Source organism: Plectropomus leopardus, chromosome 10, assembly GCF_026936395.1.
Source record: "Plectropomus leopardus strain MGB_pleo_1.0 chromosome 10, ASM2693639v1, whole genome shotgun sequence".
Taxonomy (NCBI): Eukaryota; Metazoa; Chordata; class Actinopteri; order Perciformes; family Serranidae; genus Plectropomus; species Plectropomus leopardus.
This window is the reverse complement of record NC_142185.1, coordinates 16777433-16793274: the sequence shown is the minus strand read 5'-3', so window position 1 is coordinate 16793274 and position 15842 is coordinate 16777433. Positions and strand designations below refer to the sequence as shown.

Below are 15842 nucleotides of genomic sequence, written 5' to 3'. Positions count from 1 at the left end.
TTAACTTTACTCTGCACTGCTGTCTGTCTAATAGGCTATTAGGCTTTAGCATCAGGATAGCCCCGTTTTCAACATGTGAAATGTAATTTTGCTAAACCTGCCCGGGATCAGCCCACTCAAATGAGATTAGACAAGATAAAACTATTGATCCACAGAGGATAATTTGGTTGTTGCAGCAGTGCAGACACTGATTAAGTACAGATAAATAGAGAAAATAAAAAAATAAAAGAATAAATAATAAAAGAGTCAAATAAAAAATAAACTAAAATACTATGTAAAAATATACAAGCACACACAGAGACAGAAAGTCTGTTTTAACAACATACACAAGATTGATATGGTTAAATAAACAAATAAAATTCATAGAAATTTTCAGTTAACATTCAATTAAACAAATCACAAAAGTGTACCTTTGGAAGTATTTTGCCATGCAGATACAGTAGTTTTAGTTTTATTTGTTCAGTATTTGAGATATACAGTATGCCTGTTAGGCTTCTGCTGGGAGCTCATTAAAATGGAGGAAAATTTAATTGAATTTTAGCTGGAAAGATTATTTTAAAGAAAATAACTGTAGTGTATATCTCCAAAAACTGTATCTCAGTTCCTCTAAAAAATTTGCAGACCTCTCTGAAGACAGTTTTCATATGGGACTATTTCTCCAGTACAGTAGCTCCAATAAAAGCAGAGATGTCTGTTTATTTAGAAATTGTTAGTTTAGACAAACAACTGGCTACACTTTAAAATCAGCAAAGAAGAGAATCATATTTTAAACTGTCACAAACTGAAATTATCCAGGGCCAGACCCCAATGCTACTACCCCTTTCCCAGCATGGAACTGGTTCCATTCCAGTCCCTGCCCCATATTTGGAACTGTTCAGGATGTATTTACAAAAAAACCAAAATGGTTCAGAACCTGAAAAGTTGGTTCTAAGCTAGAACCGCAAGAAGCTAGCAGGCTTTCCTTAAACTGAAGTGCAAACAGTGATGACATCAGTGGGCATCATGCTGTACAAGTTAGAAAGTGAGGATGGAGAGGGATATAACGGAGAAGTCAAGTGAGAAATTGTCAGATAAAAAAGAGAATTATTAATAGTTGGTTCATGTTTGTTACTTGGTAAAAACAAATATATGTAATAACAGAACAAAAATTTGCAGATAGTCAGTGTAATTCCTGGTTTTTCTTCTGCTGTTTACCTATGTTGATGACACATCTTTGATTACAATGATTTAGCACAAAACCGGTGGAAATGGGGGCTGCTAGACAGCACCAAGGCCCAAAGAGTCCTAAACAGAACCGGTTTAAGAGCCAGAGCTAATTTGAAGGAAAAGGGGTATGAGTGAGGCAAAAATGATGGTTTTTATTCCTAAACTGAAAGTAGAGCTCTATTCTGTTCAATAACTGTCTTGAGGTTTTCAGTTTCCAGTGTACTTTTACCTCACATGCTAGTTGTATGGATGTATACTGTACTTAAGATTGGGGCAAATATCAAGCTCTGGCCGTCTAACAGTATGTGCTCTGTGATTCCCACCAGGACAGCCTTGTGTTTGTCGTGGGAAAGATGGATGGGCTGATGGTGGTCAGTGGGCGGAGACACAATGCTGATGACGTGGTTGCCACAGCACTGGCCGTGGAGCCCATGAAGTTTGTGTACAGGGGGAGGTAAACAAGAACTCTGTACTTCTCTGCATATTTCTCATGCTGTGTCCACTGAAGGTGCATTGTTTTCCAACTCTGCACAGTGTTTCAGGACAGCAGAAACTGAGCAGTTTAATTGGAGTACAGTTTAGTTGTGAAGTGTTTTTTTATTTTTTGTGTTGCAGGATAGCGGTGTTTTCTGTGTCTGTGCTGCATGACGAGAGGATCGTTGTTGTGGCAGAGCAGAGGCCAGACGCCTCTGAGGAAGACAGCTTCCAGTGGATGAGTCGCGTCCTTCAGGTGCACATTGTGATCTATGTTTTTATTCACATCTTGTCACTGAGGACAAAATAACTGAAGGGCTGTTAATATTACTCCTTAGGTATTGATTTCAACAACATGTCACAAGGTTTTAGATCATTTTTTTTGTCCCCAAGGAAATAATCATTTTTTTCATGTCAGCTCCACAAAGATACTCAGCTTGCAGAACCTTCAAACTACCTTTAGATTATTATTATTATTTTGTAGTTCTTTCATTTTTTTAAAATTCTAAAATATGGGCTGTTGTAGGTTCATTGAATTCATTAATAAGGATGATTTTGCTATGCAGCTTGTGGACAGAAAATCAGTGAAGCCTTTTTGCATGCTTTGGAAGTGGGTTTAAATTGAAAGTGAGTGAAGAATACACAGCACATCAATATTTTTGTCTTAACATGGGTTATTTTCTAATCTCCATGTGCATATAAAAGAGATTTTTTTTAAAAACAAGAATAACTACAGGTGAAAACATCACCTACTGTATGGTGTTTACTTAAATGAAAATTGGACCAGGAAAAACACTAAGGCCCCTGTTAATTTTTAATTGTAAAATTTAAGCAACTTCGCCTGATTGTCTTTACAGCTTTGCTGATCTCCAGTTGATCAGATGTTGAGGTTTCATGGTGTTAATGACAGAACTTTAGGCAGCTCAAAGGCCTCTTGTTTATACTTTAATATAACATTTGAAACAGAATTACAAAGGGCCTTTATGGCAGTAAAAAAAACCCACAAAACAATTCATCAAATTTAAGAAGTGAGATATGGCCAGAAGTAGGGCTGTTTTTTGTTTTAATTAATTACAATAACAGTATCTTACTAATAGAGTGCTTCAAAGAACATCAGAAAGGTGAAGTGGGTTTGAAGTTAGTGCAGGTGAAGAATAGACGACCACTATGGTTCCTTTACAAGTCTAGTCTGCATCTGGCAGCAAGGTTGTTGAAATGGAACTTCCCCCATGTGCTAAATGTGTAAGAGAGCTTTAGAGGCCAACACCAAAACATGGTCCTATCTAGAGCCAGTGTTTGGTTTGTCCATTCTGGGCTACCGTAGAACAACATGGCAGACTCCATGAGAGAGGACCAGCTCAACATGTAGATTTTAACAGCTGATTCTAAGGCAGTGAAAGCAATACAATCTTATTTTCAGATGATCATAAATAATTGAAAACAGTTATTACCATTATATACCACTTCTGCCCATAGATGCCCCTAAGTCCTACACACTGGACCTTAAAGTCCCAGTCAAAGCTGACTAAAATGTCAAATGATTTTGTCTCAATTTGGTTTACTTTCTAGACTGCATAAGCATATAACATAGATAAATGTAAAAACAAGAATAACTGCAAGTGGAAAAGTCCCCTACTGTATGGTGTTTACTGGAAACAAAAAATGGATGATTTACTTGACAGAATTGCTGAACTCTAGTTCTCCTCAGTTTTTACACATAACTTGTCCGTTTCCAGGCCATAGACAGCATCCACCAGGTGGGGGTGTACTGCCTGGCCCTGGTGCCTGCCAACACGCTTCCTAAGGCTCCCCTGGGCGGCATCCATATATCTGAGACCAAACAGCGCTTCCTCGAGGGCGCCTTGCACCCCTGCAATGTCCTCATGTGCCCTCACACATGTGTTACCAACCTGCCCAAGCCGAGACAAAAACAGCCAGGTAGACCAACAGCAGCATGGATCTGATTTAGAGTAAATTTAGCATGAATACTTGTTTACTTCTTTACTTATTTCTTCATTTGTTTTTTCTATTGCTGTTTATATTTATGTCAATATGCATGTAAGACCTAACATCACTGAATGTGGTTGTGCTGGACAGAGGTCGGTCCTGCTTCTATGATAGTGGGAAACCTGGTGGCAGGAAAGAGGATAGCACAGGCCTGTGGGAGAGACGTGGCCCAACTAGAGGACAATGACCAGGCACGTAAGGTAGATAGTCATCCTCATTTCACCCGCTCATTACCTCCACACATGCTGCAGACACAGGTAAGGGTCCATACTGAAAGGAGCCGAATCTGACATACATACAGCTGACTGCTGTGTGAGCTCGGTGCATTTCTCTCATTTCTCTTTTCAGCTTCACATAGAAGAACAAAACCCAACTTGCCACCAACTCCATTGTTTCATTATATTTGTATTGTATTCTATATTCATTGTCCCAGTTTGTGTCTGTTTTTGTTGTGTGTCTCTCTTATTTCTCTGAAGATAAACGTGTCTGTCTCTCTCCTCTATAGTTCCTGTATATACAAGATGTGCTGCAGTGGAGAGCTCAGGCCACTCCGGACCATCCTCTGTTCCTTGTTCTCAATGCCAAGGTACTGCCTTTTCATCATGGTGTATAGAATTTAGTTTTGCCATGGCAAATGACTGGAAGACAATATTTTTCCAAGATGACGGGATAAATATGCTGTGTGTGAGCCATCATTTATGGGTCCTGAGAAAATAAAAGATGATTTGTCTTCAGAAATGATCTTGTTGTCTCAAGAAATCGTTCTTGTGCTTCTCGAGATTTGACAAATTGATTATGATTCAACATGAATTACTCTTTGACATAAATTATCACTTAAAAACAAACTTTTTTATCTCAAGATAATTAAATAATTAATTGACAATCTCGAGATAATGTCATTTTAAAAAACAAACATTTGCAAGCACTGCCTTTCTCGGCTTCTGTATAAATGAATGTGACGTGTTGTAACATTTTCGTCCTAAGGGCACGGTAGCGAGTACAGCTTCCTGTCTGCAGCTGCACAAGCGGGCAGAGCGGGTGGCTGCAGCACTGATGGGGCGCCTCAACACTGGAGATCATGTAGCACTCGTCTACCCACCAGGTGAGAATTGCTACTTTCAGTCCTGTACTTTAATAATGTCACAGCTGTGTCTTTGCTATCCCTGTCCTTATCTTTTAAGTTTGTCTATTAATCATAATCACACACAAGGAGAGACTCAGTCATGTTATTAATATTATTTTAAAGCTCGTTCTACAGTCATTTCATCAGCTATAAGGTGTAGAATGCCAAGCACTTTAAATGTAACTATTATGTGCAGGAATCGACCTGATTGCCACCTTTTACGGCTGCCTGTATGCCGGCTGTGTGCCAGTCACTGTCAGACCCCCGCACCCCCAGAACCTGGCGACCACCCTGCCCACTGTCAAGATGATTGTCGAGGTAACAAAGAGTCTGCTGACTTATCTCAAAATTCTAATTTAATCTCTCCAAGCACGGTTATTGCAAACATTTAACCTGGTGAATGTCTGGTTTAAAAATAAAATAAACAAAGGTAACTCTGCTCCATGCAATGCAGGTGTACATTGCGTGAATAATTAAAATATATGAAGTAACACTTCAGTAACTGTGTGTTAAAGGTCAGTAAGTCGGTGTGTATCCTGACCACTCAAGCAATAATGAAGCTGTTGAAATCCAAAGAGGCTGCTGCTGCTGTGGACATCAAGAGCTGGCCCATGGTGCTGGACACAGGTGAGTTATACACACATATTGAACACAGTTTTTGTTTTCATGTCGCAACCGTCAATTTTCAAATAAAGAAAGAACGTGGTGTGTGATTTCTATACCTGCTTTAAAAACTCTTCCTCCTCTCTCCCTCTGTTCGTCCGCCAGATGACCTCCCCAGGAAGAAGAGTCCCCAGATGTACAAGCCTCCGACCCCCGAGATGTTAGCTTACCTGGACTTCAGTGTGTCCACAACAGGCATCTTAGCGGGGGTCAAGGTATGTTGAATGTTGGACTCACATGAGCCATATGAGTTTTAATAGTGTGTCGTGTTGGGAGGTTACCAGTCTTTCTTTGCTCCCATTTCATCCCAAGGTTTATAAATCTTAATATTTTACACCATGAATACAACAGCAATATGGTAGCTGCCATTACAAGTTGAAGAAATACAATACAAAAACTTTTAATTGGGTACATTTTAGCATATTTAAGTCCACAGTCTACAGCTGTAATTTATCTGAAGAGTGTTTTGTATTACTTGGCAACAGTCAGATTTTGTGTGCAGGAAATTTGAGCATGATGCAGCCAGCACACACACAAAGTGAAATCATGGATTTCTAAAAGCTCAAAGAGGTGTCTGTTGAAGTTCAGTTTTATCCCAGAATCCAGTTTTGATGCATTCTTTGTGTCCTTGTGTGTCCTCTAGATGTCTCACGCTGCCACCAGTGCCTTGTGTCGCTCCATCAAACTGCAGTGTGAGCTCTACCCTTCACGGCAGATCGCCATCTGTCTGGACCCCTACTGCGGCCTGGGCTTCGCTCTCTGGTGTCTGTGCAGGTAAACCAGTACCTCTGAACAAATTAATAACAGTAATATTATCTGTGTTTAAGGTATACCATGCAGGAATTGTCAGTTACTGTTTGAAAACACAACATTCAGTTTCTTGAACTTCCTCCCTACACTATTTGTATGTACTCTTCAAGCCATTACTGTAGAAATGCTTCATTTGTTGTAATGGAAAAGTTGAGATTTAAGCAAGCTAACTAAGCTAACCGCTGTCACTTACAAAAAATAGGCCAACTCTGCATCGCTCATCATCTCCATCCTCCCCTTCAGTGCTTGCCAGCGAAACTGAAAACCTGTCTATATTTGCGTTTTTTCGCCACTGTGTCAGTGATTTTCGAAGCTTCCTCCTGGATGTGTGCTGCTTACAGTCTTGCACATGGCTGCTACCTTTTTAGTCCCAACCTCACCTCAGCACTGTCATTGGCTTGGGGCTACACACCTCGTAATGTCCGAACACAGCAAATTAAGAAGAGAATGAGAAAATGCAGGTAGAGAGCAGAGTCTCAGCAGATTATTACACCACCACACACTTCTAGTGGATCAGTGATGATTATTTTTCAGCAAAATCCAGCATAATATACCTTTAAAGAGCCTCTGCTAGTGGCTTGTGCAAACTGTTATATTCTGTTGGATCTTTTGTTCCACTATGTTGTCCCACTCAGCCTCTGTTTGCATGTATGTTTCTTTATTTCAGTGTGTACTCGGGCCATCAGTCAATCCTGGTTCCCCCCCTGGAGCTGGAGAGCAATGCGTCTCTGTGGCTTGCAGCAGTCAGCCAGTACAAAGTGCGCGTCACCTTCTGCTCGTACTCAGTCATGGAGATGTGTACGAAGGGCCTGGGCTCACAGACAGAAGCACTGCGGGTCAGTTTGTCTCTTCAGGTGTTGAGTGGTGCCACTGGGGAAGCAAGAAACTACAACATTTTCCTCCATAAAATTTAAGGGTTGTCTTCAATTACCCCTTTTCCCTGTGGTGCTGTTGCCACAGCGCCGCAATTATGGAGACAGAATCAGGGTCCTCAGGGGTGAAACACTTCCCTCCTTTCTATTTGTGTGCTGATTACTGTCTGCAGCACTCAAGACCGGGATTTTCCACATGCCTGTGGTTTAATGAGAGAAATCTATCTAATAAAAAAAAGTTCATATGAAAATGTAACCATTAAATTTCTCCTGTCGGCTTCTAGTTTACATGCACCCACAGTCATCTTTGCAAATTGAGAAAGAAGATTATATTATTACCATAATTAAAGTAATTTGCACTTAATTTTTTAAAATAGTTTTAACTGATCACACTCTTCTCTTTTCCACTTCCAGCTGCGAAATGTGAACCTGTCCTGCGTTCGTACATGCATGGTGGTAGCAGAGGAGAGGCCCCGCATAGCACTCACTCAGTCCTTCTCAAAGATCTTCAAGGACTTGGGGCTTTCACCACGCGCTGTCAGCACCACCTTTGGCTGCAGGGTGAATGTGGCAATCTGTTTGCAGGTAAGCAGCTAGTATAAGATAAAAAGGAGGAAGAGGAGGAGAGTTGGAGAGATCCAGAGTCCATAGGGTTCAAAATTTTATGGGGCGAAACTGGCCATGAATCTTTGCCACAATATAGATAAACATACAAGAAATCCTTGAAAAGTGCACGTTTGGCAACACTATAAAAGATGATGACGTAATCCAAGTGGCTTGATAAAAAAAATATGAAGCTTGGAATAAAAGGAAACGTGTAAAGCTTCATATATATATGTAATGTTTTTGAATGATGCAAAAACTCCATACACTGCTTCTCGGTCTGACATCATTTTTTCTTTTATCCTATGGCCTTCAGTGTTCTGTTTTATTTGTTTATCTCTATCTGTGATGAATATGTTTGTGTGTGTGTGTGCTTGTGTATCCATTTATATAAATATATACATATATATATATATCTTTATTTATCTGTCCTGCCCTGTCCCGTCAGCCCAACAGGTTAGGGAAACTGGCTGAGCAGGTAACCCTAGGATAAGAGTTGCTGTTTGCTCATTGGGCTGCCGCTGAGTCTTAATGTGTGTGTGTATGTGTGTCTGTGTGTTCCTGTGTGTGTTTGTTTATCTTGCATGGTTTTAGAACACGCTTAACACTTATTTCTCTCTTGGTTTTATTTCTCTCTGACAAGCTTCATCTTTACTTTACTGCTATTCATTTTAGCTGAGTCTTAGCTGTACCGGCTGACTCTCAACCATCGCTTTATGAAAAGTTATATGTGATGTGCAACTACATTATACCATGAGCTGGCAGCATGAACTCTGCTCTGATTAATTTGGGAGTGCCATGTCAAACCCTATGACCTTTGTTCCAACACGTGATACAAACAATTACATTGAAGAAGAGTATTGTGATCTTCCTTTTTTGTTTGTTTTGTTTTGTTGATAGCAGTGAAATTATGTTTTTAGGTTGAGCCAACATGTTGATCAGGTTCATAAAAACAAATGTGTTAGACTTGAGTGATCGATGCACTTTTAAATAGGCTAATAATCAGACTGCTGGCTTTGAATTATTGGCACAGACTAATTGCTGGATTGAGATTCATTGATGTTCATCTCACTCTGTGTTTGGCTTCACAGCGATGCGATGCTAGCCTGTGCTCTGACTACACACTGGCAAAGAAGTGAAGGAAACAATAATGTGTAGTGACTGAGTCTTACAGTAGCAGATGAGAAATCCCAAAGCAGAGGGAATCAGTATCTGATCAGTACTTGAGGAATGGATAAATAAGAATTCTGGTGCATGGCAGAGCTGTAGATATGTATCAGAACAAATGGTGCTCAGTTAGAAATTTTCTGACACTTGAGTGCCTTTTTTGTTACAGAAGAAAAGCATTTAAAGGAAATAAACTACAGTTCTACACTACTTTCTTGTAGGCTTCAAAGAACTGGCACTGTAGCTTTTCCCAATCATGTTACACTTGTATGAAAACAGCATTAGAGCAGATGAAAATAACTGTGCAGGGACTCACAGTGTCTGTGGCTACATGGTTGAGTTTTGCCAAAGTCCTAACTATCCTGGCTGGTTGGCTTCTGGCTGCCTCCCCCTCCCCTCCCCTCCCCTCCCCCCTGCTTTTTCAACAGTTGTATCATGAGCAGCTTCCACCTTCCCTCCACTCAGGCAACACGCAGGATTAAAGGGGACCTATTATGCTTTTCCCTATGGTAATACAATATCAGATATATATCTTAAATGTGGCCAAAGTTTCACATAATGAGGTAAATGTATACAAACATAATCTCTGTGAGCAAACACTCAGACCTCAGCTAGTGATGGATTTCTTTATATGGTCATCTGCTCCAGGCACACTACTGCAAGTATTTACATCACAGAGCCCACACTGCTACATGTAGCTACATGCTAACGTCAGGAAAACATGTTTTCTTGGTTGCAGATGTTGTTAATTTTTCCCAATTTCAGATCATATCCCTGCTGAAGCATGTCTACAAGATTGTGGTTGAGAGGCTTTTTCTTGGTGATTTTTCCACAGTAGAAGGTGCAGCTATACTCATAGCAGTCATTCCCCCACTGCAGTGATGGTGCACAGATGCTAAGACCCTGTAACTGCACCCGTACAGTATACACCCACAGGCCCCTGGAGTCAGGCCCATAATCCAAACTGTTCAAGTTGTTGCCTGTTAACAACAATAATAAGTAAAAAAAAAAGTTTTTGTTATTTGTAGAAATTACAATTACATAGGATGCACATCATGATATGGTGCATATTGCCATAAAATACAACAAATACAAAAACATTCTTGGTTCAAAGTTTTATTTGTTTAGTATGTCAGACACAGTCGGCAATATTTAGAGGGAAACAGAGAGGTTGAAGAGGATGAAACAGGCCTACCTGAGCGTAAAAAAAGTAATTGACGGGCAGAATGGGCTACATTAAGCTACTAATGAGGCAGACAGCGTAATGTTAGCATAGATTATAGCCAGAACACCATGCATCCTGGAAATTCAATGTCAGGTGAGGGAAGTCTGGTGTGCAGCTTGATAGCAGTTGTGACTGTTCATAGTTTGTAATGTTCAAAAGCAGTGCTCTAAAGTGGTGTGTTAAATTTCGTTTTTTGCTTTTGAAATAATAAGTAAACTCACCATGAAAGATGTTAAAATTTGCCTGCTCTGTGCTGCAGGGGGCCTCAATTGTTTGTGTTACGGTGCTGCATGAATCTTTGGCCAGTCAGAGCAGACTGGGCTTTTTCGGGGCTTCAAGGCACAAACACTAAAACGGAGGGATTCAAACAGGTGGTTAAAACAAGTATTCCAGCAATGCCAAAATGAAGAAAAATAGGTATTTCTTTACCATTAAAGCATATAAATATGTTCTAGTACAATATAACAAGAACAATGAGCATAATAGGTCCCCTTTAATGTCAGTGCTGTAACACTTACATTATCCACTCATGTCCCATTCTGCTTGTTTTTTCTCCAGGGCACAGCAGGACCAGACCCCACTACTGTTTATGTGGACATGAGAGCTCTACGACATGATAGGTAGGGGGCACCACTGCAGATATGTTCACACACTCTTGTGATTGTGATCATTTTCTAGCATTATAATCACATCCTTCAAATCTTGAACTGGACAGCTTTGACTGTTTTGTTTACATTTTCTTTTAATTGAAATTATAAAATGACTCATTTTGTCTTCTTATTTCTTCAGGGTTCGCCTCGTGGAGAGAGGGTCGCCCCACAGCTTGCCACTGATGGAGTCTGGGAAGGTACGTCACCATCCAAACATGCACACAAAACACTACAAATAGCTGTTACTTCACACCGGAAAAAGGGTTGCTCTTTTCTAAAGCTTCTAGAAATGGCTTCTGTCTGCTGTTGTAGATCCTTCCTGGAGTGAAGGTGATCATCGCCAACACAGAGACTAAAGGACCCCTGGGAGACTCCCATCTAGGGGAGGTGAGTCACAACGTCATCTGTGTTTTTTCACAGCTGACTTGTTTCACAGTCACCCGTTTTACCTGGTTGTGACCTACAATCTGTGCTATACAGTATATACACTCGCAGCTCCTCTGCTCAAGTTACAGTAGGTCAGGGCATATCCGGGGTGGGACATGTGTACGATAATTTATGTTAATGATCAACAGGTACTAATAAATATTATTCTGTATGTAACAGATTTGGGTAAGCAGTCCTCATAACGCCACAGGCTACTACACAGTTTATGGTGAGGAGGCGCTGCACGCTGACCACTTCAACACCAAGCTCAGCTTCGGCGACACGCAGACTGTCTGGGCGAGGACAGGTTACCTGGGCTTCCTGCGGCGCACTGATCTGACGGATGCCAGTGGAGGTTAGAATCACCAGTGCTCACTCTTACTTAAAGTCAGAATAATGCTTTGGTGTAGGCTGTACTCATTTTTGTCACCACAGAAAACTAAAGATAACTTCTACCTCCTGCTTTTCGCTTTAATTTCATCTTTAATTCAGAACGCCATGACGCCCTCTATGTGGTGGGCTCTCTTGATGAGACTCTGGAGCTGAGGGGAATGAGGTATCACCCCATTGACATTGAGACCTCTGTAATCCGCTCTCATAAGAGCATAGCTGAATGGTGAGGAATTACATCAATTATAGATCCCTACTTTCTTACTGTTGGGTTTGAATTATCCATCATGTACTCCAATGTTTATCTATTTTATACTCAAAATATAGCTGAGCAACATGAATTCTCCATCTACTCTTTTCCTCTTTTTCTGTCTTTCCCTTCTGCTCCCTGCAGTGCGGTGTTCACTTGGACCAACCTCCTTGTGGTGGTTGTGGAGCTGGAAGGATCGGAGCAGGAGGCTCTGGATCTGGTGGCCCTGGTCACCAATGTTGTCCTGGAGGAGCACTACCTCATCGTAGGAGTTGTGGTTGTGGTCGACCCCGGTGTCATCCCCATCAACTCCAGAGGGGAGAAGCAACGCATGCACCTCAGAGATGGATTCCTGGCCGACCAGCTGGACCCCATATATGTGGCTTACAACATGTGAGGGCCCCGCTGCAGGAGGGTTCCCCCTCCACATGGCTTATCACACAACAGGTGACAGCAGGACATTAAACATGCGGCTCGTAATTGTAGCAGGCCCGGGGTCAGTATGGCTTCTGCTGAGAGAAAGCGAGCTCTTCTTTCAGCTCACAGAGGTTAAATGTGACAGAAACGCGGACGCAGAATAGAGAGAAATTCCAGGAAAAATAAGATCGACACAAACCTCATGTCTTTTTCTCCCTGTGATTTCTTGCAACAAATGTTTTAAAGGGCGTTTTTGTTTTGTTGAAGAGCGTTTTGTATGTATGACAGAGCGTCTGACTCCTTTAGCCCAGGACACCCAAATGCAGTACAGCAGGTGTTTAAAGGAAGACTTCAGCTCCCAAATTACAATTTGGATATCCATCACTCACTTTGTTTTTTTCACATGCTTCCACTGAGGTTGCGTACCGTTTACATTTGAACCAGTTCTGGTACCTGTAATTCAGTGCTGGTACTGAAAGATACCTTTTTTCTGTGCTTAACTTCTCTGTAATAACAAAAAGTAAAGTTTTGAACAAGCTGCATGGGTAGCAGACTAAAATGCAGCTCCTCTGCTCTTTTCTAATCACACACAGAGTTTATCATCCATCTCTGTCTGTCTGTCTGCTTGTTTTTGTGTGTGTGTGTGTATGTGTGTGTGTCTGCTCATCTTAAAGTGATATGGCTATTACTAAAATAACAATATAGACAAGACGCCGAAACTATTGCAGCAGATGGTCACTACAGCGAAACTTTTGGTTGTCTCTCTGGGAAGCTTTCTGGCGCTGCCACCTCTTGTCTCATCCAGCTGTTGTTACTCAGATGCATTGCTGGGTACCAACATTTGCCACAGAAAGATTAAACGTGAATTGGTGTTTGGTAGTACCTTAATAATTGCAAGGTACCCTGAAAATTACCAAGTTTGGTACCCAACCCTAGCCTCCCCGGTGAACAAGGCATCCAAAAACAGAGAAATCCTTGATGGATTAAGGTCAATGATATCAAAACATCAGTTTATAAACTCTCACACATCTTATTCATACAGTCATTTCTCAGTCGTATGCTCAGTACTGCCCAAACACATGCATTTTTTATTTAACATTTTGCTGAAACAAAACTTATCTATGCTCTCTTCACAATCAGACTACATTGACAGTCATTTTACCTTGCTGAACACAGGAGCTGATGGTCTACCGCTGCCTAAATAAGGTAATTTGCTTGTGTTGTAGAGTGTCTTTGTTGTTTTAAAGGGTTCCTTTGGATTCACTTAAGTCACACAATAAAACGAACAAACAATTAATAGATACAGCTGTAGACCAGCAGCTCCTGTGATCGGTGAGGTAAAATTACCACATTTATTAATAGGGTCTGGCTATAAAGAGAGCATAGATAATTTCACTTTAAGTTCAGTTACTTGTCAGAAAGGGCTGTCTTTTTAGGAAGTAATGAGCATATGACTGGATAAATGAGACTTGTATTACACTGCACGAGTTGTTTGAGAGTCTGTAAGTTGGCATTTTGATATAGTTTTGTGGTTGACTATGGCTTTAATACATCGTGAATTTTCTGTTTTTTGATTATTTGTTCACCAGAGATGTGAGAAAAACACAATTTCTCCACAAATTCAAGGTGACGCAGGGTGAGTAATAGATATACAAAAGGTCATTTGGGGAGTGAAGTAGTCCTTTAAGGTATAATACTACACTGTGCCATAAACATAATCTACTTTGTCAATATCCAATATTACGAATGTTAGTTGTGTTTGCCATGCACCTGTGCCATAGAACAGGATTGACACCAGTACCCGAACAAACGAGTGCTAACATGTTTTGTGTTCACAGACCCTCCTGTACCATTACAGGTCGCATGCTTTTCATTGAAATATTCTATCCCACGTACATTGTCATACATTTTTGGAGAAGAAACTCTTCAGATTATAGAGGTGAAATCTTATGTTTGTGTTCCAGCTCAGTTCAGATCATGTTATTGCATCAACAAAGAAGCACACAGCAGTGGTGTCGGCAGGGCAGTAAGTGTTATTCACTGCTAATTCCAGTAGTCTTTTAGTTTGTGGTGTCCGTAACGGAACGCGCAGAAATGATGTTGACTCAATCTCATTTTTTTTCTAAATCTAAAATGTGTAATATATTGTTTTATCTGAACAAAATGCAATATGTGTGATGTGAGCGATGTTGCTTTGAATGACTGCAGACAGTAAGTGCCGATCATTCAAAGTCACGGGATGGCGAGGAATATAATCGTTGCTTACTATGAGCAACGTGCCAAATGATATGAATTAAGCCTTAAGTGTTTTTCAGACGCCTGTTCCTATCCCAGCTCCTGTTTTTGTGAAGTTCATCAGCTGTTGGATAGGGAGAGAATATGCAGAGGGAGGTTAGGTATGGTGAATCCTGCTATTATTGCACCCAAAGTCTTTCATCTTTTCAGCTAAGATGGAAATACTTGATCGTAACATCAGCCATTCAAACACGCACTAACTCCATACATTTTTTAAATAATGTCTGTCCCGTTGTCAGTTGTGTTGAATGTGTGTTTTATAGCAAAAGACTGGAAGAATTTGCAGTTGGTGTAGGTTTGATGCAGAATGTCTTCACCTCATTTCGAATGCCATAAGGTTGAATGAGAGTTGAAAAATGTGCGTTGCATGCACCATATGAAGGCAAGTGTCTAATATGCTCGTAACACCTTGACCTCCCACCTTATCACTTTGTAAAGACTCGCTTCACTGTATGTTGCTTCTTTTTTCTATGTGCACATCCCTTCAGAAACAGGCTCCAGCCTGCTGTAAGTATGTACAGGTTTTGTGTAAATTATTAATAGATGGAGGAGACAACATAACACAAAGACTGAATCTGGTATATATGTGAACTTCTTCCTCACAAACAACAAATTATTTGAAACGTATTCTCATGTGTGGACTTTGGGAAGAGACACAAAAAGCCTTGTAAACATTTTTATAGTATGAAAGAACAGTGGGAACTGGCCACTTCCAGGATGAGACGAAGCACACGCCGAGCACAACGAGAGGACAGTTACACTCTGGTGACTGATGACATGTTGCGTCCTCCAGAGCAAACTTTTGTTGTTAACATATGGAAAGATACATTTGTCTGATATATGGGTAGTTGTCATTATTTTCATAACATGATTTCTTAATGAATAAAAAAGTGCTTTTAACTTGAAATGTTTGCTCTCACTGGCAGTTGAATATCCAGTTGTCCAGCCCAATAGAAATAATCAAAGTTCCTTTTTCTAAATGCTAGTATTTGGGCTCACAGTGACAGGGTTCCCGTGAATCCTTAAAAAGTTATAAAAAGCATTAAATTGATTACTCTAAAAATAAGGCCTGAAGTGGTTTTATGACTTAAATAAATATTTTTAAATTTTTCTTTCTTTTTTTAGTCTTAAAAATGCTCAGACATAGGAAATAGAATGTTAAAAATTATGCTAAATATTACCAAATCGCTCTTCATCCTTTTCCTCAATGGGAATTAATGCAGAGGAATCCCACATGCAGAGTGAGAAACATGAACTTATGGCT

General features: G+C 40.5%; 1 protein-coding gene across 13 annotated transcripts in view; it reads left to right on the top strand.

Annotated features, from left to right (window-relative positions):
* dip2a (DIP2 acetate--CoA ligase A) overlaps positions 1-15485 on the top strand; it is a 110776-nt gene extending 95291 nt beyond the window's left edge. For 6 of the 13 annotated variants that reach the window (XM_042494194.2, XM_042494193.2, XM_088083158.1 and 3 more), the window contains 19 exons: positions 1533-1660; positions 1822-1936; positions 3417-3618; positions 3778-3887; positions 4193-4273; positions 4672-4789; positions 5007-5128; positions 5326-5437; positions 5579-5688; positions 6117-6247; positions 6951-7119; positions 7570-7740; positions 8207-8236; positions 10709-10770; positions 10940-10997; positions 11113-11187; positions 11407-11581; positions 11719-11842; positions 12011-15485. In XM_042494194.2, the coding sequence (XP_042350128.1) occupies positions 1533-1660; positions 1822-1936; positions 3417-3618; positions 3778-3887; positions 4193-4273; positions 4672-4789; positions 5007-5128; positions 5326-5437; positions 5579-5688; positions 6117-6247; positions 6951-7119; positions 7570-7740; positions 8207-8236; positions 10709-10770; positions 10940-10997; positions 11113-11187; positions 11407-11581; positions 11719-11842; positions 12011-12263 (2346 nt within the window). In that variant the 3' untranslated portion in view covers positions 12264-15485. The remainder of the gene's footprint in view (positions 1-1532; positions 1661-1821; positions 1937-3416; positions 3619-3777; positions 3888-4192; positions 4274-4671; positions 4790-5006; positions 5129-5325; positions 5438-5578; positions 5689-6116; positions 6248-6950; positions 7120-7569; positions 7741-8206; positions 8237-10708; positions 10771-10939; positions 10998-11112; positions 11188-11406; positions 11582-11718; positions 11843-12010) is intronic. The other 7 variants (XM_042494199.2, XM_088083156.1, XM_088083152.1 and 4 more) reach the window with 3 other exon arrangements.
* The last annotated feature ends 357 nt before the right edge of the window (positions 15486-15842 follow it).